Genomic DNA, 26,667 nt, shown 5'->3' with positions numbered 1-26,667 from the left:
TTTTTAGGTGCATTTTGGGTCTGATGGTTAACTAAATGTTATACTGAAGGAATGCCCTGATTCTCCCTGAATTTCCTATGTTGCTTTTTTCCCTCCCCTAAAGCAATTTCTGAGTTTGCTGAGTAGAAATGTGCTGCCTTTGGATCTCAAGGGTGCCCCGCTGACAGTTTCCAAAAGGAGTTAAGAGAGTGAATAGAGACCTCTGTGGAGGCAGACTTACCCAGGAGGGGACAAATCGAGGTCCAGAGACAGGACAGCAGTGACAGCCAGGCGAAATGGAGAGGAGCTGGCAGGGATGAACCTGCCCTCAAAGTCCCCAAAGGCAGCACGGTTTTGCAGATGTGCCTATAATACCTGAAATCACGGCACACCTCGAATTATTTAAGCTGAGCAGCTTGGAGGAAGTTCCTAAAGTGTTTGGGGAAGAGGGTGATGCTGGTATATAGAAGAGCTTTAATATTTACTTTAGAAAAATCTCGCACCTTGTTCTTCAAAATACAGCATCTTGGAAATGATTTGTTGTTCCATTTTGTCCGTGTGAGCAGGAGCGGTGCCAGAGCGATCTGAGCAAAGTGACACATGATTGATATTTCACCAGACTCAGCCTTCTGCCGTGTAGGAATTTAGTTTGCATTTTGCATGTATGGAAAATCAGATGAGCAGGGCTTGGGTTTTGTTGGTTTTCTTTTTTTTAAACCTTGATTAACTTGATTGGCAAAGCTTGTGCTCCTTCTAAAAACACAACTGTCGAAGCTCTTGAAATAATTTTTGCTTGGTTTTTCAAGCTACTTATAGGCATCGTCCGGGGTGCTGTTAGCGTAGCTGTCATGTAGGCAGCTTCACGCTGAACCTATTTAAAGTTCTAGTAGGCAAGTCTTTGTAAACAAGGCATCTTCAGCACGCCTAGTGTTTTATAGCTAGCAGTGGTTGCTGCTGACGATCTCTGGGGTATTTCACGAGAATTGCAGGATCTGTAGGGCTGCCGGAGGAGGGGAGGGCGGGGACGAGCATCCGATAGCTCTGACTCACAGTGTCAAAGCAGTGTAGAGGGAGAAATCGAGCGAGGATTTCTCAAGTGCAGATGTCTCTCAGGCTGGGCTTGCTACCGAAGACTTGGCTTTAATAATCCGGAAACTTTTGTCCCGCCTGTCTCTCAGGTGGCACCCCTCCCAGCTTTCCTGGTGCTCCCCTTGCTTGATCCCTGTAGCTTGCTTGCCTTCGTTAAAAAGAAACCCTAATGAGCACCTCGCTGGGGATTGATGCAGCGAAGGCAGAGTGTCAAAACGTCTCCTAGGCTCGAGTGCTTGGTACAAAGCTTTCAGCCTTGAGATGAGCTGAGCCTGATCTCCACCCCACCTGCACGAGCGCACCTCCTGCGCTTGCAGCATGCTCCAGGCTGGTTATTCACAGTCCTCGCTTTTTTTTTCCTTTAAAGATTGGTTTTGAGAGGTGAGAAGCCGAAGGTGGGCTTTGCGCTGCGGGAATAATTACAGCGTTTGCGTTGGCAAAGAAATGGTTTCTGTTTGGGCAGGGGCTGGCTTTCTGCGTGTGTTTGTTTGCTCATATCTTTAATGACATGGCTGCGTCTTATTTTTCCCCAGGGTCCCTAAACTGCTCTGTGCACAAGCAGGCAGAGTTTGGAGAAAATATCCAAAGCTGGTGGCTACCGGCCCTGAGTTTTAGGGTGGCCACCGGTTCCTGCTGGTGCAGCTGAGAGGCTCCCTTGGAGAAGGGGATGACTGCAGGATGGAGATGCTGAGCGGGAGCAGCTGGATGCTGTATCACCCTTAAGACACCTGATAGCTCAAAGTTTCGTTGGCATCCTTGTACGTTCCCCTCTAACCTGTTGGAAGGCAGAAGAAATGCCTCTGAGCGAGGAAGGATATTGTTCTGTACCTCTCTGAGGAATCAAAGGGGACAGAGCGACATCCCGGTCTCTGATTGCTTCTGATTTTTGATTATTTTTTGAAGTCCCCATGGAATTTTAGGGTAGTTTTGCTTGTTGGTTAGCACAGCTCTGCATCTGTTCTTGAGAGAACAGGCACGAAACTGTGGCTGCCCTTGCTCTGAATTGCCCCGAGCTGATTTCTGTCTGCTGCTAAAAACACTGAAACTTTCTGCGGATGTGCAGAAGAACAGCACTTCATGGTCAGGTCACAATCAGGATTGTGGCAACCATTGGCGGTGGAAATCTTCAGTTCTTACAGGCCTTAGGAAGTGTTTTTTGCAAGTGTTGGTCATGCTTGTGCTATGAGGTGGTGAGCGAAGGCTTCGCGTTTGGAAACATCGGTCTTCAATTCAAGCCTGTGAACAGAGCACGGCTCTGGGGCTCTGTCTGGTTTTGGTGACTGATGTTCGGGTTGCTTGGGTCATGTGTGACTTCCTGCGCTTCTCCTTTACTACAGCACACACTGGGTATTCAGCCCGAGTGGTACCTTTTCGCTGAAAATGTGAGAGAAAATACGGCATCAGGAACGGGGAGAGGAAAGATGGGGCCTTTCTGCAAAGCAGCTGGCTTTTCCCAGACACCGTGGTAGATCCACAAATAATGCGCCTTGCCATTGATGTCAAGGGGCCATCTTTCCAATCTCCCCCAAACTCGAATGTATTTCTTGTCCACTGGTATTGAAAGAATTGACCTTGCCCAGGTAGATGGGACTACACTGCTTTGTTCAACCAGCAAATGGAAAAACCTATTCTGTGCATGAAGGCAGTTAACCAAGCAGCCCTGCTACAATCTCCTCTCCAAAAGTGGGTGCCTTTCTTTGCCAAAAGAGGTACAGATCTGAGTCCCAACCTCCCCAGAGCTGTGGCAGTACCTGTGCAGTGAAACACAGCCCTGGGAGTACGAGCTTGTGTGCTGCTGCCAGCCGTGCTGAGCCTGGTAGCAGGGGCAGGGGAGATGAAGCAGGCACAAGAAACCAGGGGAAGGCTTTGGCTTCCCAAATTGCTTTGGCCAGGGGAATTTAAAGTCCACTTTTTGCCTCAGAGACTTGAAAAGGGCCATTTTGTCCAGGGCAAGCCGTGTGGTGGTGCTGGTAACGCAGGGCATCTGCCCAGGATGCTGGGAAGGCTCCAGTGTGTTGGGCTCTCGGGTGCTGCTGTCAGGTTTCAGCTTTTCCCTTTTTCCATTTTTTTTTTCCTGCTTTATTTTTCTCTTTTGCGAGCCGTGCTTGCTGGGGCTGCGGAGAGTGTGAGAGCAGTCGGAGAAATTTCATTTTGGCTTCCCTGAAAAGTGCTCCAGAGCACTGCCACCAGGCGAGATCTGAAAGCAGATACTCAAGAATAGGACAGGCCCTCCCAAGGAATCAGGCGCGCAACTTCTCTGCCCTGCTGGGCTGTTAACAGGTCTGGCTCATGTTTATGCAAGTGGTCAGCCGTGCAAGCAGGGACTGCACCCCGGCGTGTTCCCTTCGCAGCTTGCCATCGCTTTCAGACAGGTAGAGCGCCCCTGGTTTGAAGCATCCGCCGATAATTGCAGTTGTTTCAGCACTGTAATTCATCATGGGCCACACAGCGATGTGCCTGGAGCAGTGGCTTTCACAACCAAGCCATAATTACTGCTGTCAGACCAGGGAGGGGAGCGAGGAGCCCATGCAGCCTGGGGATCCTCTCTGGACAGTGCAGGAGGTAAAGGAAACCCCGCATCCCTCCTCGCTTTCCTTTCTGAAGCTAAAGAGGCACCGACTGCATCAGCTGGTGCAGTCTTCACCTTGTTTTCAAGAGGTGCTGGCAAATGGTGAGGGTTGTGTTGATGAGAGAGAAAAACAAGCCTTTTCTGCAGGATAATGAGCTCTGTATAAACAGTTTTCTCTGGAGCATGTGGATGATGGAGCTTTCGATGAGCCTCCAGAGACAGATCAGGGCTGGACCCCATGAAGACAAATCGCAGCCCGTAACGATTGTAATTTTTCTAAATGCTTGAGGTTGAAAGGATGCTCCTGCTCGTGGGACTCACGCAGCATTTAGGCGATTCAGCCTGGGATACCTGACACTTCGGTGCTTTACCCAGATTTCCAAGAGCTCCTGGGAGGCTTCCTTCATGCAACACGTCCTTTATAGCACCGAAAGTGATCTGACTTTAAAGCAGCAGGGAGAAAGGAGCCAATCCTCCAGACACTTGCAGTTATGGGGTTGTTGTCACAGCGTAAGCTGCACCAATTTAGAAGAATATAACTTCTTCCAGCAGACAAGGGCTGAAAGTCAACAGCACAATGCCGTGCGCAGAGAGGAAGATTCCTGTTGTCGTAACTCTTTGTATGTTACTGAAGTGCCAAACGGATTAGAAGCTCTAAAAGCTTTAAATTTCTGTGCTTTTGGCATCGTCTCCTTGGAACGAGCGCGTCTCTGTAGTGAAGCCTTGGAAGGGAAATGGTGCTTGAATGGGTAGTCCCAGACTGGTTTCTTCTAATTTCACTTGCAATCAAGTGATGGAGAGGAAGAGACAGATGCTGCAGCTGCATGATTACAGAAAATGCAGCTGTTAACACACTTGCTTATTTTCCTGCTAATGAGGCATCAACTCTCTTCTGATTTTGCTGTTTGGGTCGTGCTTTTATTCTGGCAGAAAATGAGACCGCTGCATTTAGCTTTGAATTTCTGCAGTCGGGTCAGGGTTCTGCAGCTGCCGGTATAATTTTTCTGAACTGGTCCAGTTTGAGGAAGGAGAGAGCGACTGCAGCGAGCTTTAAAATGCCTGGTGGGCTCTGCACGCAGCTGGCTACACCGAGCTGCTCCGCCAAACTTGTTTCACTTCTAGCAGTTATAAATCACCGTCTCCTTGCTGCTAATCCAGTTCCTCAGCTGCAAGCAGGAGAGGGGTGGTTCTGCCGTAAGTATCTTCACTTTCAGTTCTTCAGCTTGTGTCGTGATTTCCTGGAGACTTCTGGGCACAGCTGGGTTTTCCTCTTTGCTTCGTGAAGCCAGACAGAGGTGGAAAGGGGACGAGCAGCCCTGACGCTCCCCCTTGGTGGCTGAATTGAGTGCTGGCTGTAGATAAGAGCTCTCGGTAAGCTCTGCGTGACTCGGATTTTTAAGGCATGATATATGCTGTCAGATATTTGAGTTTCAAGCAGCATCCAGAAGCTCTGCTCATGCTGTATGCTGCGGAGAGAGAAGGGATTACTGGCTCGCAGGTAAGTCTGTACTCAGGAGTTTTGCTGAGAAGTGAATGGGCAGGACAAGCCCCCTGGCAATTGTAATGCAAGCAGTTTGGTAAGCAGGGAATGAGTTCTTGCTAGTCCTGTGTGCGAGAGATGACTTTTGTTCAATGGAGCAACCGAGTAAGACTGCTTGTTTCTGGATGCGTGCCCGTAACGTGGAGGAATTGCCGATTTAGCGGGCTCGTTTTCTTTGTTCCTGTTGTGGTACCTCTCCAAAACTGGCAGTGGCATCACTGCAGTGGTCTTGTAGCAGATCCTCCTGGCCCTTTCTGCACCTGTGTCTGACAGATCGCAGACAACTGGAAAACACAGCCAGTTCTCTGGGCACCTTCAGTGGGACTGCGAGAGAGTTTCTCCAAAAGGGATCTCGAGGACCTGACTGAAAATGTTGCGGGTGGCTTCTGTGGGATATGGAGCCGGCTGTTGGGATCGTCCATCCCCTGCCATCAGTCGCAATAAACTCACCCTGCATACGGTTCTGGAATAACAAGATCCATTCCAGTTGCTCAACCTGGTTGTTCTCACCTCTAGTAGAGAATTATGTCAGAAAAAGGGAATTAAAAACAACGCTCCAGCTTCGACAAGCTGCCCTGTGGGTCGTGACAGTTGATTTATCGTGGTGATATCCCGGGGTAGTTCCCTTTGTAGAAACTGAACCTTCTGAACCACGCTTTGTAAGTGACCACTTCCAGGCTCAAAATCTGTTTATTTTTACTCATGATATTGAGCTACTGCAGAGCAAACGGGACGCAGTCATGCTTTTGAAAACAAACACAGTTCGCCTAATTTTTGACTTGAGGTTTTTAGCGGGGTGTGATCTGGAAAAACGACCTGCTCTTGGTCTCCAAATCGAATGCTCGAGCGGGTCGGGGAGAAACTTGGCTGATGGGGTTTGTTTATCCAAGGAACTTGTGGCAATTTGTGAGGGAGCAAATACAGAAGTCAGCATTACTTCACTGTGATTGTACTCCTGCGAGTAGCCTGGTGTTTCTGCAATAAAGCTGCATTTCAGAGGGTTTACAATCATGTGGAAGTGTTGCTGGATGGAGCTGATGTTTTCTTTGCTGTTGCTTAAAGGATTTGCATGGCCATGATACCAAAACGTGTGGGGTTTGCTTATTTTGTCTTTGCACAAATTTCCAGATACTTAGTTCCTCGTCTGCAGCTGAGCTCGGAGTGGGGGAGAGAAAACTTGGAGACCAGATGAAAAGGAGGAGATCTCTGCAGACGTAGCCTCCTTCTACTAAGAAGTAGTAAATAAAAAGCCTGTGATGGCTTGATTACTGTTGTGCCTGAGAACTCATTGTGTCAAAGAGCTTACGCGACCGCGACTCTTGAAAAGGATCGCGTCGAATCGCTGTGTTCTTCACACTTTAATGCATTTTTGACTCGGTATCTCTAATGTCATCTCTGTGTGTTCAACTCGAGTGTTTCTCTTGACATTCCGGTTGCAGTTGTCAGTGATGAAAGCTGGTGTAGAGAGGAGTTGGAAATATGCTACAGCACGCGGGACGGTGATACCTGTTCTGCACCAGAATGCAGATTTCGCATCTGGGCTTCGGAGAGGGAGGTGCTTTTGTTGCAGTTGGAGGAAACGCGCGTATTAAAGCTCCATTTTCATCTGGAGTATCATAACTTAAAGCATCCCCCTGCTTAGGTTCCGGAAAAGATATTTTATGTAAGCTCTTGTTTGTCTTGGCATTCCCCGTGGGGTCCGACGGGGAAGGCAGCCACCGTGCTGTTACTGATTCTCCACTTCATCGCTGGAGATATTCCCTTCCTTCAACCTGTACCAAACTTCTTTTTATCCTTTGGGCAGGCCTGGTTTGAACAAAGTCACGTCTAAAGTACTCTGGTTTTAAGAAATACTCTTCCTTATTCAAACACTGCTGTGCTATAAAGCCTCAGCAAGTGAAGGACGTGGAGGTGGTGGCCAGAAGATGACCGCTGCTCTCAGGAGAGCTCGAGGAGAAGGGGCAGCTGATGCTGGTTTTTAAAGCAAGCCACAGTTAGTTCATTTTTTTTCCCTCCCTGCTGAGCATTTCTGCCAGAGGTCCAATCTTTTGTTGGGAACAGCAGAAAATAGGTTTGGAGTTGCAAAGAAACCACCGGTCTGTATGGGCTGGGAGACAAGCCTTGTTTGCGCATTTTGTTTTTTCAATAGAAGTCCTCTTGCTAACTCCCAGGGTTGGCTGTGGTTAATAGGGCTGCTTGTGCAAGAATTACTCAGATTTGGGGAGAAATTGTCTGTCTGAACTGATGAACCATCTTCCTAAATTCCAGAACCTGTGTTGCTTATCAGAAAAAAAAACACGGATGTATATAAATGTTTGCTCCCCGTGGAGCACTCCAGTTTGGGTACTAGCCAGAGGAGTTATCCCACACATAACGGGGTGTAAAGGGTTCAGTCACTCCAGGACATCTCAGGAAGGCTTTGACATCTGCAAAAACAACGTGCAAACCACGGCGGCTTTCAATTCCTGGTTTTCTTTTAGTTAATGCATACAGAAGCAAGTCAATTAAAACACACTGGGCTTATTTCAAATAGATAATCTAATTATCAGCTTGATTAAGCCATATCAAATGAACAGTTCTTGTAATTTGGTAGCTTTGTTCTCATCACTACAGATGCAGGAGCTTTAATTAGCCAGCCTCCAAGTAGCAGGCCAGCGTCAATCGTGTCAATCGCGGGGTGCTGCAGCCGAGTAAATACGTGGTGCAGGGGGCATCCAACAGCTCCCGGGTGGATGCTGGTGGGAAGGCTGGAGGTGCCAATAAAGGGAATCTGACTGCTTCATAAACACCAGTAAATGCAAGCGATCACCCTTTGCTGCTGTTTCCCATGCTCAGATACAGGCTGTGTTAAATCTGTTCCAACATATCTCAATTAGACTTTTTTTTTTTTTTTTTTCAATGCCTGTGGTTATCCCAAACTCGCACCCTTTCGTGGCTTTCAGCGTAGAGCTCGGGGCGAGCCGTTCTCCTCCGAGGCCTTCCTGCACTGGCAGGAAAAGTTCCCTCTTACGGTAAATCGGAGCCGGACCGTTTCTTTAACTTTTTACCTGGCTGGGAAAGTCCGGAGGCGGTGGGGCCGGCCGGGCAGCAGCGTGTCGGGGCACAGGGAGGTGGTTTGCTCAGCCTCACAGGCAGATGCTTATCTCTTCCTTCTTGTGTTTTGGACATTTGTGTCGGTTTTAACGGTGTCCTGGCATACCATCTAGATGGAAAGTCAGGGATGACACGGCTAAGTAATCCCTTTCCTCTTTTTGAGAGCCTGCTCGAGCCTCTGCCAGACGCGGTGATCGGGTCGTTGGGAGTCCGCAGCTTTTACAAAACGCGATTGTGGGGAATGACAGCAGCACCAGGTAGCCAGGTCCTAACCTGTATAGGGATTTGCATGTATTTATTTTATTAGCGTTGGCAGATCTCCACCTAATAGACCCAAGTTTACTTTTTATGTGAGTAGGTGGACTTTTTTTTTGTTTTTCTTCTGTCTAATTGTTTCAGAAAACGACAGTGAAGCAGCCTGCCTGTACCAACACGCAAGCAGTCACATACCTGGCATTTATTTCTGTGCCTACCCTGGACCGGGATTCGGATGAGCTTTGGTAGATGCAATGAGAGTTTGTAACGTGGTAGAGACAGCATCGGCTTAGCGGGGAATGCGTTTGGGCTGGGAGCTGGCGAAACAACTTTCTGGATAAATCCCGGTTTCCTGGCTGCTGTGACACTTGCCATCACCACCTCGCCTTTAATTACTGCCATGTTCTAGGGCTTAATATTAAACCGCAGTGCATTGCATCCTGTCTCCTAATTGGCTTAACTGGCCGTCACCCAAAAAGACTCGGCTCTGTGCAGCAACAAGCTGGCCCGAGTGTTTCCTAACCGGCAGCCGGTGCTTCGTGAGGAGGTGGATCCCTCTCAGTGCTATTAACAGATGTTTTTTTTTTTTCTCTCTTCGTTCTCAGGATTGGACATTGATCCTATGACGCATGCCCGGAAGAAACAACTTTTCCTTCTGAAGCATCCAGCTGGTTCTGCTGGCCAGGCTTCGTCCCCCCCAGGCAGCGGGAAGATGGACAGGACACGGGCAGAGGGCGGTGAGCAGAGGGACGGGGATGGCACCGAAAGCACCAACGGGCCCAGTGGGTTTGCGGGGCCGAACAAAAGCAAGAACTTGCAGGAAGTCCGCAAGACGTACCCGCTGCGCAGACGCCTGCTCCCTTCGGTGAACAAAAAGACCTGCAAAGTGCTCCTCACCAGGCTGGAGGATGTGGCCGGATCTCTGTCGAAGGAGACGCAGAGCTGCAAAAAGAAGGACCTTCCCAGCTGGGTGGAGGGCTTGGGACCTACCTTTTTTGCTGAACAAGTGAAGCCCATGGGAGCGGGGAAGAGTGATTCCTCTGGGGAAAAGTGCACAATAACTTATCCGGGGACAGACGAAGACCTTGACACCGCTCCTTCGGAGCCCAGGAAGCGTAGGCTGGCCTCGCTGAACGCGGAGGCTGTGAACAATCTGCTTTTTGAGCGGGACGATGGCTTGCTGTCTGGCAGGCGCTGTCGGAGGGATTCTGCCAAAGCCTCTGGAGACTGTACGGTCAAGAGCTTGCATTGCAAAGCTGGTGACAACTGGTCTGCCTTGGAGAAACCGGCTGTGAAAACAGGTAAAGGCAAAAACCGCCATGAGCCCAGTCAGAAATGCAATAGCTGTGAGCATTCGCTGGATGAGGTCTTTGATGATGGGACAAAGAGGGAGGATGGTACCGTCCCCTATCATCCCACCCCAAAGAGATTGGCCAGCCTGAATGCTGTGGCCTTTCTGAAGCTGACCCACGAGAAGGACCAGCCCCTGAAGCAGAGGAGTAAATCGGACGGGGAGGGCAAGTCCGAGAACCACTGTTCAAAATCTACGCTCAAGTGGGCCAAAGCTAGTCGGAAGAATTGCGTCAAGTCCAAAAAGGAAGCGGCGAGCTTGAAAATGGAAGGGCAGCATGGCTGGCGGGGGCTCACCCTGGGCACTTTCGGGAAAGCAGAGCAGCGGGACTCCTCTAGGCTCTACAGGACGGCTGAACCTGTCCCTTACGAATCCCTCTCTAGCTCCTATGCTAGCACAGAGAGCTTCTACCACAGACTGCCTTTGCTCATGGGTGGACAAGCTTCCATGAAGCCTGAGTACGGAAGACCCGGAGAGAAATCCCCAACTCCCAAGCAGGAATTCCATCAGCCTTCCTTTCCCGTGCAGCAGTTCCCTCCCTTGCCCGTTCCCGGGAATCACACGGATTGTGGATGTCTCTATGAGTCCTCGGATCTGACTCCGTTGAACGGGTTTTACGTTTGTTATGGCCAAAGTGGATACAGTGGCTACTCTCACTGCTCAGTTTACCCCAAGGATGAGCTTTCGCAGTCTGCGACCTGTGAGGGGCTCTTGGTATCGCCGGGCTCCTTGCCATCGGGTGCTCATTTCCAGCCCCTCCACTGGTGCAGCTCCCCGTACTGCTGTGGGGAAGGGACGGCTATTAACAGCTACAGCATCTGCGGCGTCGTGCACGTGCCGGAGGGCAGGATCAGCAGCGTGCATGCGGGACGGAACAGCTACCCCTACAAAATGCCTTTTGCAGCAGGTAAGGTGCAAAGTGTGAGCAACATCTCGGTTGGCGTTCCTAGGAGAAGAGGGCTGCTCTTTGCTTTTTTGCTCAGTGGCTGCTGGAGGTGTCTCGCGGTTCCTCAAAGCTTGGGATTGGAAAGAAATCCGTGTTTCACCTCCCTTTCCCCCAGTTTTAGCCCAGAAAGGCTAAAAAGCCCCTTGAAAATCTGACTGGTGTGGAAAGCGTGGAAGCGCTGAAAGAATCTAGGCAGGAAGGAGGTGACCGAGGGCTTGTTATGCTGGAGCTGACTGCTTTGCCCGGTGTAAAATGCGTGGTTTCGGTTCCTAGATGCTCTGCAAGGCTTCTCGCTGTCTGCTGCTGAGCAGAGGGCCTGAAACACGTCAGGCTGCGTTGCCCATCCCGTCCCAAAAGCCTACTCTCACAACCGAAGCATCCTGGCAGAGCAGCGCAAAGAAGCAAGCGCTGCCTCGGTTGTCAGACTCTTCCCAGTAAAAGCTGCTCAGGGGATGCAGTCTTTTAAGGTTTCATTCGATCTGATCTGGCAGGGCTGAGCCATGATTCAGTTTGAGTCTACTGGTTGGACCGATGCTTGAATTTCTTTGCAGTGATGTAAGTGCTGGTAGGTCGTCGCTTTGGCGGATAGCGGTGCTCTTGTTTGCTATTCAACTGGAAAAATCAGGCCCCGAAATGGGGTGAATGGCAGTGGAAGGGTGGGGTAGTTGGTGAAAGTCACCAAGCAATGCACTGCTGCTGCTTCCAAACGGTGTGCTGTGCAGGCAGAGCTGCTGCTCGGCTGCTGGGGGTGTAAGCGTTAGCATTTCACCTAACCACGGGCACGTGGTTAATAATTTCCATTTTCCCTAAATATCTCCGCTGTCGTAGTGCTGCTTCCTACGGCAGGGGCCAGGCGGCGTTCCCTCGCAGCTTCGATGCCCTTTCGATCCCAAGACAACCAGCTCGGCAGCGTGTTCTCGTCTGACACCTCCCTGCCTGGTGCCCCCGGGTCATGCCAGCCTGCTTCGTTTTTTTCTTCAACATTTTGCATGCTGCTGCCTCCGATTCCCAGTAAGCAGAGGGGCTTTTTTCCGAGTTCAGCCTTCCCTGCAAGCCCGGTGGCTTCTCGCAGAGCTGGCAGTTGCAGGGTGTGTGTTTACCAGCGATGTGTCACCCCGCTGCTCTGAGCTTTTCCCAACGTGGATTAGCAGGCAGCAGGATCCTTTCCTGCTGTAGCACATTTTTGGACGCAGCCCGTTCTGGGTTAAAGCCTCCTGCACGTGTAAATGCTTCACGGGCTCTCGTTCCTTCCTGTGAGCAGCTCGGGTTTAAAAGTCTCCGCATCAGAATAATTTAGACTTTGTTCTGCAGGCTGAAGGAGCTCTCCCAGCATATTAACAGGAGTTTGTGCTTAGGAGGTGGTTTTTATAGGTCTGCCTCTGAAATTTCATCCTCCCCTCAAGTGGGTTAGTTTAGGGAATTCAAGGATTACTCGGTTGGAAGCGCCAGGCTCCCATCTGAGAGCGTCGGTACGAGGGGATCCAACACGGTGCGTGACACGGGGCGGATCTGTCTCAGGTGGCGTGTTCGAGTTGCAGCCTCTTGTGAGCAAAACAGGGGAGAGGGGATTCAGGGAAGAGGTAGTTCACTGCTCCATGGGTCCTGTGGGGATTCCTGAACTCACACCCTGACGTCTCACCAGCAAAGTTGCTTCAGCATCTGCTGCTCGGGGTCAGCAAACCCCAAGGATGCCCACAGCAGCCCTCAGGTCTGCGGTTCAGCGCTAGCTTCGGTGCAGCCCTGGTAGGGAGGGAGGCCGATTTCCCCTTCTTGCAGGGGGATCTCGTCCATTATTCAGCCGGAGCTCGGTGACTTCATGGCTTTTATTACCTTTTTATGTTCTTTAGCAGCTCTCTGTTGTGCAGCAGCGTGCTCCCGCAGACCTGCTAGGTCACGTTCTAGGCTGGAGGCATCTCTTGGAGGTTGCCCTCAGCTGCTCTTTCAGTCACCACTAAAAGCGTGCCTTCGGATGCAGGGGTTAGGGATGAGTTAGGGGTTATGATAGGGGTTAGGGATGATGTCTCAGTCTGGGGGTTGTCTTCCTGCTGACACAAGGTAAAATAGACCACACTTGCTCTTTTCTTGGCCTCAGCCTGGTTTTGGGGCTTGTTTTAGGACATCTGTAGGTGTTCCAGGCTGCTTCTGAGAGGCAGCAGCAGCCGAGTTACCTGTCGTGGTCACTGCTTCTGCCCTGGGGGCGCGGTTTTGCTGAAGGCAGCCTCATGCATCGTTTCACGCAGTTTTGATCCACGTTTTTTCGTATTTCTGGAGTTAATTTGGAGAATCTTCTCATTTTTCCCCCAATTACTTGAATTCAGCTTCTGGAAAGAAGCTGGCTTCTGCCACTGCCGTGGTTTAATCCCTCCCATCACTCCGATAAGCCTTTTATTTCCTTTATGCATATCGACAGGCTGGAGCGCTTTGGACGCTGGCCAGTCTGATGTGTGTTACTGGCTGGCAGGACTTGGGGGGATTTCAGAGGGGTTTGTTGTAGTGCAGTGTCATCAGCAACAACATACTGGAGGATCACAGGCTTAAAAACATCTTCGCTTCTAGAATCCTGTGACGGTGCAAAATGAAATTACGACGCGAAGGGGCTTCGCTGCTGTAATGCAATAAAGAGAATTTCGGGGGACGGTGGTGGTGCTTTGGGACAGTCCTGGTTGTGTAGTCCTCTTGTATTTCAAATGACATTCGTGCCTCTTTTCCTTCCCTTCTCATAGAAGGCTGCAAGTCTCTGGACCAGCTGAACCTCACAATCCCCGTGGCAGGGCACCCCGCGTCGCCTGCCCACCCGCTCTCAGGATGCCCTGTACCCAGCGTGCCGCCAGCTGCAGAACCCGTTCCTCACCTGCAGACCCCCAACTCCGACCCTCAGACCATGGCCCGGGAATGTCCACAGAGCTCCAAGCCTCCCAGCGGCTCCAAATCCGGCCTCCGAAACACCACGGGCTGCCTCCACGCCTCCGACAGCAAGGCGGCGGGCGGCCACGGCCACCCAAAGCAGCAGCGCATCAGCCGGCGACGGGCCACCAACGGCTGGATACCCGTCGGCACAGCCTGCGAGAAGGCCGTCTACGTCGTGGTAGGTGTCTGTGGAGCACGGATTTCTTGTTCGTTTTGTTGTTTTCCTCATCTCTTTTTCTCCAAATCCATTTGAGCATCTTCATATTACTGAGGTCATAGAGGTTTGGGGTCTTGCTCCAAGGTAAAGGTGGTCGCTTGATGTCTTCTAAAACCTCCTGGACATGTTGTGAGTCAGCAGCCCTTTGGCTGGGCTTTGAGGCCAGGCTGTTGGCTCTGTTTTTCTCGCACACCCTGCATTGCCTTGCGTGACGGGAGGTTTGGAAAGGAAGGAAAACCTGCTGCTCCTGTGCTGGCATCAGCCGAAATGCTGTGGTGATGAACACTCTGGCATTTATGAGGGTGGCACCCATGAGTCCGTCTTACAGAGATCATCTCCAGCTTCTTCCTCCTGGGTTAGGTCAACACTGAGAAAATAAGGGATGGTTTAGCCTTGCTCTAAGATCTGTTGTCCAAAGGTAGCTCCTGTAAGCTTGTTCAGTAAACGTCAGCAGTAAGGAGAGCCATGGCCTGGGCAGACACATCTGTGATGCCACTTGGTGTGATGGCACAACCTTGAGCTGCTGTGAGCATCACCCAGGTTTGTAGTTTCAGCTCTCAGAGCTGCATACAGGTAGCAAGGGCTGTAGGAGGACAAAGCCTGTGGAAGCTGGAGATGGGCCTCTTTCACCCCTCACTCACGCTGTGACATGTTAAGAGGGGCAGCACACCATGAATCTCCTGAAGTCCCTGCACAGAATGCTTCCCATTTTGCTTGGACAATCTGGCAGAAGGCTAAACCCATCCTGCTTGGGCATTCTGAACTCAGTTTTCAGAGCAAAAATTAAAAAATAAAGCTCACGGTCCTAAAAGCAATCCTTTTGTAACATGAGCAGGTGCTAAGGAAATGCCAGCAGCCTTGTTACAGAAAGCTTTACGCCGCTGCCTCGCTGCTGCTGCCTGCCTTGTTCGTGTGAAATATTTCATTTTTTATTTGCTTTCTTTCGATGTTTATATCAAAGAAGCACAGAGCATTCAAAATACACCTAGCTTCCAGTGCCTTCAGATATGAAGAAAATGCACAAGTAGGCAGATAAAGTGGTGGTTTCTCTGAAGGAGGGTCTTTTTGCGGAATTGAAGGAGCAATTGTTCTTGGTTTAATTTGAAATAAGAGTATTAATTTCACAGATGCATGCTTTTGTGAGACTTGCTGTCCGGTTGGTGAGCTGTTCCTTCCTGCCAGCACAACACAGGAGGAATAGTTGTGCTTTATCTCATGTTCTGTTTGAAAACGGTGGCCACAAATGACCTGCAAGCACTTGGATGCTATTCCCTACTGAACTTTCTTCACCTAGGAATGCCCCGAGTAGTTATTTTGGCCTGGTCTTTGCCTTCGTAAACCAACACAGTGGGAAAAGGGATGCCGGGGGCGGTCTTATGGTGATGACTTCTCTTGGAGTGGAAGCACTTAACTTGTCTAAGCCTACTGAGAGCTTTTAGTTCACAGCAGGACCAGAGAATTTTTGGATCGAGACAGCAAACAATAAACTAACTTTTTGCCTGTATGCTTGGGCTGCTTTTTCTTCTGTGTGCCAATGCTGTAGAATGAACCTGAGCCAGCTGTTCGCAAGAGCTATCAGGCTGTGGAGAGAGACGGGGAGATTATCCGGGTACGAGACACCGTCCTCTTGAAATCAGGACCCAGGAAGAAATCGATGCCGTACGTTGCGAAGATATCGGCTCTGTGGGAAGACCCCAAAACAGGTACTGTGCCAAAAGAGTACGTTTTTGCTTCCCTGCTTGACAGATGAGGAACTGGGGAGGCGACGGATCTCGGAAGAGCTGCAGGCTCGTTAGGCTACTCCGCTGCTGCCAGGTTGGGTGACAGGGGAGGAGATAAGCTCCGTGGGTTTTGTTCAGACTGTTCCAGGAGCTGAAATGCTCTTTAATCACTAGCCTGGGACTGCTAATCAAAATCTTCCTGGTCGTGAAAGCACATAATATCAGCCAAGTGCACATCTTAGCAATGATCTCCTTTATTATTCCATTGCAGCAAACATCTGGGGAGCTGCTGTTTACTCAAACGCCAGCAGACACGTGGGCAGGGAGTTGGTGTGGAGCACGGCTTATCTGCAGAGGCTCTGATAGCACCCGAGTAGGGGCGGGGATGGGAGCAGTGTGCTTTTGGTGTTCAGGTCCTGAATCTGCCTGCTGAGGGCTGAGCATAGGAAGCCGTGTCAAGTGTTGCAAAGTGCAGCTCTTGCTTAAAAGGAAGAAGGGCAAAAAAAAAAAGTATTTTGTAAAAAGTAATAGTGTGTGGTGAGGCCAGGCTCGGTCGTGCCATCCAGCAATAGCGATTCTGGTGGTGATGTGGGAGGTCACGCTGCAAGCTTTGGATGAGGATCTCCTCCAACCCCAAGCTGCAATGGAAACTTTTTTTTTTTTTTAGGGAAATGCTTGATTTTTGTGTGTAGCCCACCTCTTTGTGACAATGTAATGCAAGTAGAAGGGGGTGAAGGTGTGATGGGAAAGCAACGTGACTGACTCGGTGCAGCTCCTTGCTGTAACAAAAGGACACCTAGTTCAGCATGAAATATTTATCACGGCACAGCTGCCTCTACACGAGCGCCATGGAAATGAAAGGGAGGAAGCTGGATATTAGTGGGAAAACACTGTGACAGCACTGAGCCTTGACATTCTGCAATAAATCTTCTTGCAGGGGAGCTGATGATGAGCCTCCTGTGGTATTACAGACCGGAGCACACTCAGGGAGGCCGTAACCCCAGTATGCACCAGGTGAGCCACCCGGACGCGAAACTAGAGGCCGGGGCACGTCTATATTTTTGTGAGAAGAGGGGATTAGCCTGAGGATCCTCCTGCATGCCTGGGTGGCCTCAAACTTAGGGGGCTGAGCTGCCGTGTGGAGGAAAACGGAGCTGTCTCTTGGCGGCGGCGCAGCTGTTGCCAGATGTGCGGAGCGGCGCTGCCCTACCCACGGGTTTTCCCCGGTCTGCTGTCGTATGTGGAAGCTCTGGGCTGTGACAGAAGCTGCTGCGTCTTTCTCGTGGCTGCCTCTGGTAAATTTTAATGTTTCTCTGCTTAATCGGAGAAAATCCTGAGCGTTAAGTGAAAACTTGTTTTGACTTCTGCTTTAGGAGTAAGGAGGAGTGAGTTTATATTGAATCAGGATGAGGAGCCTCTCTGAAAAGGGTTTTCTGATTCACACCGAAACGTGGCGCTTGATGCAGAAACTCCCACTGAAATTCTGCAATTTTGATTATGCAGGATGTCTGAGTAGATAAGTCACGTGGTGCCTTTTTATCATAAAAATCCCTGAATCTGCTTCTTCGGCTCTGGAAATGTGTTTGTTTTGTGCAGAAATGCGGATGCATCATCCACCCCTGTTTAAATTTATGACAAGAACTGGACTGATTTGAGGATGTTGTGCCAGAGTTAATAGAGTTCACTTCTAAGAAGAAAAATGTGTGAATCACTATGACTTCATGCCTTGTTCTGCTTTGCTTGGACTAGTGTTGGGTGGCAGAACACGCTGTTTTTAAACCAGGAAGGAAGAATTTACTGCTGTTTTCAACCCATTGAAATCCTTGATGCCTTTTTTCATTTAAATAAAATTGTAATGGTGTGAGAGAACAGGACTGGAGAACAGCCAGGGAATTGTACCTGCCTGACTTGCAGGGCAGAGAGGAGTTTCTAAACCAAAATATGCTACCTCATAGCTTCCTGGTCTGTAAATGAAGCGAGAATGCATCCAGTTGAATTTTAGTGTAGGGAGAGAGCCAGTAGTCTGGTTAGGAGGAACTGAGCCACTTTTCTGCACACCTGCTTAATTATACAAGCCTTGAAATGAGAGATTGCCATGTGGGCTGAGTAACTGCGATGGGCTTGCCAAAGATGACTCAGATCATTTTGATGTAAGGAGTAGACCAAAACCTCAACGTGCAGAAGCGAGGTGTGGCATTTTCAGTTTCTCTGATTAAGCCTGGCCCCAAATGGTGACCCTGGTTTGAGTCTTCCCTTCCAGCCTGCTTCCCTGGGGCTGTGAGCAGAAGCAAAGCCTGCAGGTAACGCTTCCAGCCTTGTGCAGAGCATCTGTATTACTACAGATCATCCCTGCTGATCTAACCACATCTGAAATTCTTTAAAACGGCTCCGTCTGGGTTGCCCCGTGTCTAACCAATCCTGCCTGCTACAGAGCCAAGTTTCCTAAATTACCCTGGGAGAAGAGGCTATTGCTACTTCCCTCACTAAAACAGCCTTTTAAATTGGATTAGGATGAAGAAATGGTAGCAAAGGAATGGGTTGCTTTATCTTTGATATAGAAATGGATTAGAAAGACTCTGAGTGTGTGTCACAGGCCATTAGGTAAGACAGCAAAGTGCTATTCAAACTCTGTTTCTACTCTTAGTTGTACAAATGAACGGGAAGGGTTTCCAGCACAGGAAAGGGACACAAATGAAGAACATCCCTCATCCCTAGGAGCTCAGAGGAACGTGTGGGTTCAACCTCCTGCCTGCAGAAGCATTGCCCACCGGGTTTTCTGCATGTGGTCTGAAGGCTCCTTTCTTGTGGACCCTGTACAAAGTCAGGTTTAGGATAAGCTGGAGCAAAAGCAACCTCTTGCAGGGCCACAAGACACCTGCAAAGTGTCTGACTTATTTGAAATACTGGCTCTAAAGAGCACCTGCTATGAGCATGCTGTGATAGCCTTCTCTTTGAGGTGATGGGTGAAGGAGTGGGGCTGGCCCTGCCTCCCTGCAGCTCCTGGCCAGCTGGGTGACCTCCTCCTTCCTTCTCTCGCAGAATGAGATCTTTGCATCCCGGCATCAGGACGAAAACAGTGTTGCCTGCATAGAGGAGAAGTGCTACGTGCTGACCTTTGCAGAGTACTGCAGGTAGGTGGTGCTCTTAACTTGCTGCTGTTCCTGAGACCTGTGTCTGTCTCCAGCTCTTGTCACTCTTTCCATTTCCAGCCATCACCCAGCAGAACCTCCCCTGCCCTACAAGCTTTGGTCCAGGTGGAGCTGGATGAGCTGCACTCACTCTCCATACAAGTTTGGTATTGGGGTCTGGGAGCACTTCTTCCACGCCAGGCTCATTACATATCTCATCGTTTTGTGTATGAGATATGCTTTAAGGGGCTTACAAATGTTTGTACTTGTATGATCTTGGTACCACAGCATGTGGACGTCTGTCAGAGGACAGTGCAGGAAAACCCATAACGATGGACCTAGTTCAGTGGTAAATTCAAACTGAGCAAGGCTGGAAATCATCTTATATGGTGGTCTCTCTGGTATATGGATGTCCTAGTTAGCTCAAATGCCTGATGATCAGCTTTTGTCAGTGTTGCTACTGGATCCTAGCAGTCGTGCCTGCAGATTTGGGTGTTCTGGGTCGCTTGGAGTAGTGACTAAAGCACTTACAGCTAAACTTGTGCTGGTTGAATGGAAACTCGGTCAGTAAGAATTTCAGAGCATCCATATTCCATTTTGCCATCCTTGGCTGTATGGATGAGCAGAGCAGAACGGAAACAGGGATTGAATGGGCACACAAGTCCGTAACGCAAAATAGTGCTTGAAATGTCTTCAGTTTTGCTGGCTGTACATGTATGTTGTTGACTTTGGAGTCTTACCACAGAGGGCATGTTTAAGTCCTGCAGCTCTCTTCTTTGTCCTCCTGCTCCTAGCCTAAGGCTACGCTGTTTGAATTTCTAAAACCAAACTTTTCCAAACTCATTTTAAACTAAATTTTGTTCTTTCTTTTGAAAACTAAAAACCAACCTAGGGCTTTGGACTCAAACAGCTTATTTCACTCCTAACAGTTTGCTCTTCTGGAACAGCTGTTGGCAGGGTTTTTTTGTGTGTGTGCTGCTGTGGGTAAGGTTACCTTTGAGCTAAGTTCCCTGAAGGCATCCTGAATTCATCCTTTGCCTGTGCGGGAGTCTGACAAAGACATAAAGGTTTTCAGAAGCCAAGAAGTAGCTCTTAAGTGATTTAGGTGTTGTGGACTGCTCGAGCTAGCTCTGATCAGCTGTGAGATGGCTTTTGTCCTTGGACACTTTTACCCAAAGGATTTACTAATGCAGGCTGCAAAATCTAGTCTGTACCATAGGCTTTTGCAAAAGGGTTATTAATGTATCCTGGACAGGAACAGCTGAGCACCTAGAACAGGGGATTTTCTTGCTCTGGATAAGAATCCGAGAAGTGCTAGTGCAGTTGATGGCATGAAGCTGTTGCTTTCTTGTTACTCTTACCTGGTGTGAAAGACTCGGCAGGTTTATCCCTGACCACAGCCAGGCTGTGTGACTTGCCATGCTGCAGGCAGCTTCTTCAGCCTAGATGCAGGTAGCACGGTTGGTGTTTGAAACATGCATGTGTAAGGAACATGCACATATCCAGTGTTTGGCGTGAAGCTGAACTGGCTTGAGTGCTCACAAAATGATGTTCTTTTTTGTTAGAGGTTGTCTCAGGAGCTTGTCTGAGCTCCTCCAGGATCACCCTAGTAGGTGCACGGGGCATTCAGTCATGGGGACCTGATTTAATGGGTGATGGTGGTGGTAGGGGGATGGTTGGACAGATGATCTTGGAGCCCTTTCCCAACCTTAATGATTCTGTGACCTGAAGCCAGCTCTTTGCTGTTTTGTGCACCTGACTTTGTGTGGATGCCTGTTAGGCAAAATGTTGGAGTGCAGCTCGGCTAGACAAATGTTTTCTTCTAGACAGAAAGCCTTGTCACTTACTCGGGGAGTTGTGGGTGGCTCTAAAATGTTGCAGGAGGTACTGTTTATTTGCCTGTAACAGGCACAGTTAGTTTGAAAAGCTGTGTCTGACCCTGCCCTCATCGTACCCAGCCCCTTTGTGTCCATCCAATGCCCTGATGTATAAGACTTTTCCAGGGCTAATTAACAAAAACAAGGCCAAAGTAGTAACAACAAGGTGGATTAATTGCAATCATCTTTCATACTGTGTGGAACCTGCCAGTGTAGAGAGCAAAACCACTTTGTACAGTTCGGTGTAGGATCAAAAGCGAGAGCTGTGTCACCCTATTGAGCAAAGGTGACAGCTCCCCATGCTCCTTATCCTTGGGCAGCCACGCTCATGGTCTCCAGTTAGAAAGACTGACACAAACAGTGAAAATTGTGTGGTGAGAGATGAAGGGAGTCCACACTAACTCTTCCAATGTCGTTGCGTTGCAGATTTTGTGCCTTGGCAAAGCGTCGAGTCGAAGGGATCCCTGGCAGGAAAACCATTATGGTTCCTCCCTCGGAAGAGTACTCCACGCCTCTGCACCGCAAGGTGCCCGAGGACACTGACCCCGAGCTGGTTTTCCTCTGTCGTCACGTCTACGACTTCAGACACGGGCGCATCCTGAAGAACCCGCAGTAGTGCAGCCCTGCAGTGGGACCGCGGTGAGGGGCGAGCGGCACCGGAGAGCCGATGGTGGGCTGGCAGCCTGGGACATGCGTGCGCTCGTGGCGACTCACCTCGTGCTGCTTGCAGAGCAGAGCGCCCAGCGCTCTTTCCTCGGATTGAACAGCACGCGCGGGAGCAGATCCCTGCGGAGGAAGGCAGCAGTTGAAAGCACAGCACTTCGTTAAAAGCATAAATGAAAATATATACGTATAAAATAAATATATGTATATAGATATAGGTACTTGCATATGTAAATCTATATCTATATATGTATCTAGAGATGCATATATTGGGAGGAGGGGGTTGTAGGGGATAAAAGCCAGTAAGCTGAATCCAGAGCCATCGTTGGTGGGGACGGTGGGAAGGTGCAGGAGGGATGCTGTGGTGCGTTGGATGAATCAAGCTGTGATAGTTCTGTGGTTTTCGTGCCCTGATGTGTAGTGGGAGGACTGAGACCGGTTCCTTGGCAGAGCGCAGGAGTCTCCTCTGTCCCACAGGGAGGAGGGAAGGTTCCTGGTGAGCGAGAGCTCCCCCGAAATACAACAGTTGCTTTTGAAGCTACCTGGATGCAGAGTGGCGTTGTGTCATGCTTGAATTGGTTTTGCTCCATCAGGGGGAAGAGGTAGCCTCTCCCCCCCCCCGCCCCTTTTTTCCCCTCCTAATCTCTCTCTTCTCCTCACCTTTTTAAGAGGCGTTCTGCGATTCACCACCCGGACTAAGGCTTGGCAGCCAGGCTAGGAAATCTGCTCCAGCTCAGAGGCAGAGAGGGAGCCGGCAGGATTTACCTCCCAGTGTGGCATTGCAGAGAGCCATGCATCTGTCCTAGGTGCCCTTCCCTGAAGGATCACGCATCCCATAAGGCGCGCTGCCAGCAGGCATGCATTGCTCTGGAGCTGGGAGCACACAAAGTGGGCTCCGTTGGTGAAAACCACGTTTTCTCCTCTCTTCTGAGCATTGCTCTTGCTCTGATGGTGCAGAGGGCTGTAGCGATAGAAGTGGGTTTACTCCTTTCTTCCCAGTTTGTTTTTCTGTAATGTCTTTTAACCCCACATCTTCAGTGTGAAGCTAGGCACCTGGGGGGAGAAATGGCAAACACACTCTGAGTGGTTTTTGGCTTTTTTTCCTTAGCCCCCTTTTACGGCACTGTCGTAACCCTGGGTGTCCCACTGAAGCCACCAGCAGAGCTGTCCCAGTGCTGCCTTGCAGCTTCCCCTCATCTCCAAACCCCTCCTGTCATCCGAGCGAGCTCACCAAAGTGGCTTTGTGGCTCCTGAAAGGACCTGAGTACTGGGAAGGGCTTGCACTGACAGATGCAGCCCACGCCCCGCAAATATTTTTTGCCTCTTGCCTTACGTGTATAGATCCTAGATAGACTTTAGTTTATCTTCAACGCAAGCTGTCGGAGTTGATCCTAAAGCAAACCAAAGGACGGTGTAACAGAGTCCGCCGAGTCAGCCTCGCCAAGCTGGGATCCGTGTCAAGATTGCACTAATGGGAAGGATGAGGAGCAACGCCGCGTCGGCTGGAGCCGCTCCCGTGAGCTAGGGATCTGCATCTTTCTGCTTTTTGGGGGGGCTTCCGAACTCACGTTAAATGGTGGAAGCACTGAAACTGCTTTCACGTCATCCTGTCGGTGGAAGCGACGCTACCTGCACTGCCTGCTGCCCCGGTGGGAGCGGCATCGGCTCGCTCTGGCGGCTGCACGCCCAGAAGGAAAACCCCATGGCATTGAATCCGTGACGTGGGCATAGCTTGTTAACCAGGAGGTCTCCAGAGATTTGCTCTACATACCAAAGAGGGGAACGTGTCTTGAAGAAGAAGACGTAAGAGGAGATGACAAGAGCTGGCACCCACCACGGGGGACAGCAAGGCACCCGTCTCCCTGCTGCTGGTGGACGATTCCTGCTCGGTGTTGCAGAAGGTGCTGGAAAAGCCCCGTTGTTCTTGCTGAGGGGCAAACACCCTGCTCTAGGACATCTGACCCTAGGTGCGTAGGCGAGAATCCACGGGAGAAGCATCTCCCTGATACCTCAAGATACTGTTAGTGTCAAAGTAATTGCTCAGATTTCTCCTTAACAATTAGCTTGGGCACTGGTGGTCTCTTGGAAGGACACAGCTGGGCTGCCCGTGCAGCGGCACTGCTGGGATAGGATTTGGGAGCGCTGCTGGGGCTCTCGGGTGACCGAAAATGCCACGGGGAGGGGGGCCAGGAGGTGTCAGAGAAAGTGTTCCCTGCTGCTGCTGGGTGGGAGGGCGCTGGAGAAGCAGAGCTGCTCCTGCCCATCACGATAGAGGGTATCGTGGCCACCCAGCACACGGGGAACAGAGCAGCTGCGCCCTGGGGCCGTGGCCGCACGGTGCCAGCCAGGGAGGACACGGGGAGCCCTAAATGCACGTGCTGGCCTCGGCAGGGGCGCTGCTGCCACCCGGCCCGGAGCAGGCAAGCTGCCTGCAGCCACCTCCCTCTAGCACAAGTGCCATCGGACGCAGGATGCTCCAAGACCCACTTGCCAGGCCAACCCTGAGCATTGCTGCACAGTCAGGGAAGGGTTTGAAACCCAGCCTTGGAAACCACAGTAACTCGATGAAATTCCTTCTTCTGACCCCTCTCCCCCCCCCCCCCCCGGCTCCCACCTTTGTCCTGGCTCCTTTCCAGGCAGAAGAGAAGTTGCGCTTGCCCTGGGCTTGGAAGGGGCTCTGCTCCGTGTCCGGAGAGGACAAATCCCGACTCTTCTCATGTTAGAACCTGCTTCAGGCCAAGAACATTGTTTGAGATTCACGTGGTTGCTTATGCTGTTGTGCAAACAGCATGTAAATGAATCGAAATGTCTTATCCATAATGAAAATATTTCATGCTTTTTTAATCTATTAGATATGGAAATATTTTTTGAAACTGAAAATGCAGCCGGTAGAATTTAAATTGAAACGTAATACATGTAAAATATATTTTAGTTGATAATTTTGTAAAATGCACTTTTTTTGTGTCTCTTCCCTGGTTTCCCAGATCTGTATTTCAGTGTTTACAGATGGAATGAGAACATTCCCTATACCCTCCTTCTGTGAGAAAGATATATTAGAAGTAATTCTTAAAAAATAAATTTGAAAAATCGTATTGATTTAGAAAACAAAATCAGTGCAACGCTGTTGTTCTTCTTGCCCGAGCTTTTCAGGATGGGTACCTGTGGGGTGCAGGACTTGAAGAGCCTGGAGGGTGCTGATGGGAGAGTGAGCTTTGGTGCTTGGGGCTGTCCCTGGAGGACGGGGTCCCCATCCTGGCTGGAACACAGCCCCGAAATGAACGACCGGTGAGGCTCCTTGTGAAAACGGAGTGAGAGCATGGAGGATCGGCCAGGGGGGTGAATTTTTTATTTTATTTCCAGTCTGCTCTCAACAGCTGCTGTCATAGGAATAGTTAAGTCTGCCTTTCAGAAGGGGAAGGTGTTAGTGGCAAAGGCTGTCTCCACAGGCTTGGGGTGTTAGCCCGTGCTTTAGAAGCGCTTTAGGAGCATTTTGAGAGGTTGGTTTGAGAAAAGCATTCCCCATGGAGCGTCACCTCTACAAGCCAACAGTCCACTCGGCAGCATTTCTGCCAGCCCAGCAGCGTCCCCGCCCCACGGCACCAGATGCATGCATGCTGAGGACAGGTCCAACAAACTGTATCGCCTCCGTGGACATCCCCAAAAGGCATGAGGGGGATCCCAAGCGGGTGTAAGTACTGAGAGGAATGAGGTAACCCACCTGAAGCCACACAGTGGGGTCAGCACTTCTGTGAGGAGCGGGATCTGGCGGAAACCCTCCGTGCATCCGAACGCAGGTGAGTGCAGGCTGAAGGTGCTGAGCTCGGGTGCTTGCAGCAAGCAGCAGGTCCTGGGGGTAAGGCCAAAATGATTCTGCCTGGACAGCGGTGGGAAGCAGCTCTGCAAGCAAAACACCGGCAAAAAGCTGCTGCCAAAGCTGCTCGCCCCAAAATTGTGGCATTTGGTGTCAGGTTTTGGTGCCCTCTGCATCCACAGAGCTCCAGGCGCAGAGCAGTGGGGAGGAGCCGTGGTTTAGCTCTTGGCTGGGTGGCTGGCCCTTGGAATGGGTTATTTCTATAAATAATACCGTGTTTTAATTAGAGCTGGACCCTTGCGTGCCTGGGAAGGGGGAGAAATGAGCTCTGGGAACAAAATGAGCAGGATGAAAAAGTGACGGCTGGTACCAATGCTGGATTAGCTCCTAATTATAGAGAGGGGAGTGAGCGGCGAGCCTGGTTTGTGGCATGAATGCAGATGGGCTGGGCATGGGAACAGCAGCCTTGAAACACAGGGCAGCAGCGCAATGGGGTTTTGCACTCGTCTCTAGCCCCAAGGTTGCCTCAAAAGGGAGATTTTGAGATTGCCCTGTTGGTGGGAGCAGGGTATGGATGCGCGCAGGTAGGGCCACCGCTCCCACCACCTTAAGCAGCCACCTTGCCGCCCTGCCAGCCTCATTAGCCCATTTCCATTAAGTTCCTGGTCTGACATCTTCGTGGGATTAGGGTTTGGTTTTGTTTTTTGCCAGAGGATCTTTGCTTTTTTTGATTTCCCTGCCCATCACCGTTAATGAGGAGCCCTCTTACCATGCTGCTCCCTGTGGGGAGCTGTGGAAAGGTTAAGCACTAACCTGGAGGAGTGGATAAAAATGAGAAAATTTGGGCTGAAAAGGGAAAACCTTCTTGATAATGAAGTGCAGTTAGCTGCGAATTATCTCCCATGGGGAGAAAGGAGCTCATCCTGGGACATTTAAATTTGCAAGCCAGTGTGGGGTGAGCAGGCGTGATGTGCCTGACCCTGGATTTTTGCTAAAGACCCACTCGAAACTTTGAAGTTGTGCTTAGTGCACGTAGAGTGCCAGGGCTGAAACCCTGAGACATCAGCAGTGGCGTGGCCAAAATGTGCTCTGTGCACGCCCTCCACCTCTGGACAGCTGCTGCGCTTTGCCAGGCAGTGTTGATGTCTCCCAGGGGTCGGTTTAAAATAAAAGAAAAATTGAGAAGAATTTTCTATCCCAGCTCTTCATGCACAGTGAGCTGAAAAGCTGTGATTAACGTCGAAGAAAAATTGATTTATTGTTGAAATTGGCTACCCAAGGAGCTGCACTGAAGGCATCCAGCATTCCTGGGGCTAGCGTTGAATGAATTTGGGCTCTTGTGCCCTCACGACAGTGATGAAGGTAACAGGCACGGGCTCCTTGCAAGTTTCATCTGCCCTGGCTTCCACACGTGGTGTCCAGAGGTGGGCTGCTGGGGTGATTTTGGTGCTTGGGGCTGCAGCCACCTGCAGGGTGAGGCTTGACACTGGGATAAGCGTGCTGGAGGTGCGGGAGGCATTA

The 26,667-nt window shown here is 50.3% G+C and overlaps 1 protein-coding gene across 1 annotated transcript in view; it reads left to right on the top strand.

Annotated features, from left to right (window-relative positions):
* Nucleotides 1–24,403, top strand: part of BAHD1 (bromo adjacent homology domain containing 1) — a 36,611-nt gene extending 12,208 nt beyond the window's left edge. Inside the window, exons 2-7 of the mRNA XM_032189082.1 lie at nucleotides 9,131–10,783; nucleotides 13,546–13,907; nucleotides 15,490–15,649; nucleotides 16,605–16,681; nucleotides 18,707–18,798; nucleotides 21,099–24,403. Of these exons, the coding sequence (XP_032044973.1) occupies nucleotides 9,148–10,783; nucleotides 13,546–13,907; nucleotides 15,490–15,649; nucleotides 16,605–16,681; nucleotides 18,707–18,798; nucleotides 21,099–21,288 (2,517 nt within the window). The 5' untranslated portion in view covers nucleotides 9,131–9,147 and the 3' untranslated portion in view covers nucleotides 21,289–24,403. The remainder of the gene's footprint in view (nucleotides 1–9,130; nucleotides 10,784–13,545; nucleotides 13,908–15,489; nucleotides 15,650–16,604; nucleotides 16,682–18,706; nucleotides 18,799–21,098) is intronic.
* Nucleotides 24,404–26,667: the final 2,264 nt, after the last annotated feature.

This window comes from Aythya fuligula, chromosome 5, assembly GCF_009819795.1.
Source record: "Aythya fuligula isolate bAytFul2 chromosome 5, bAytFul2.pri, whole genome shotgun sequence".
In the NCBI taxonomy this organism is placed as follows: domain Eukaryota; kingdom Metazoa; phylum Chordata; class Aves; order Anseriformes; family Anatidae; genus Aythya; species Aythya fuligula.
This window is presented reverse-complemented; position numbering and strand designations above follow the sequence as displayed.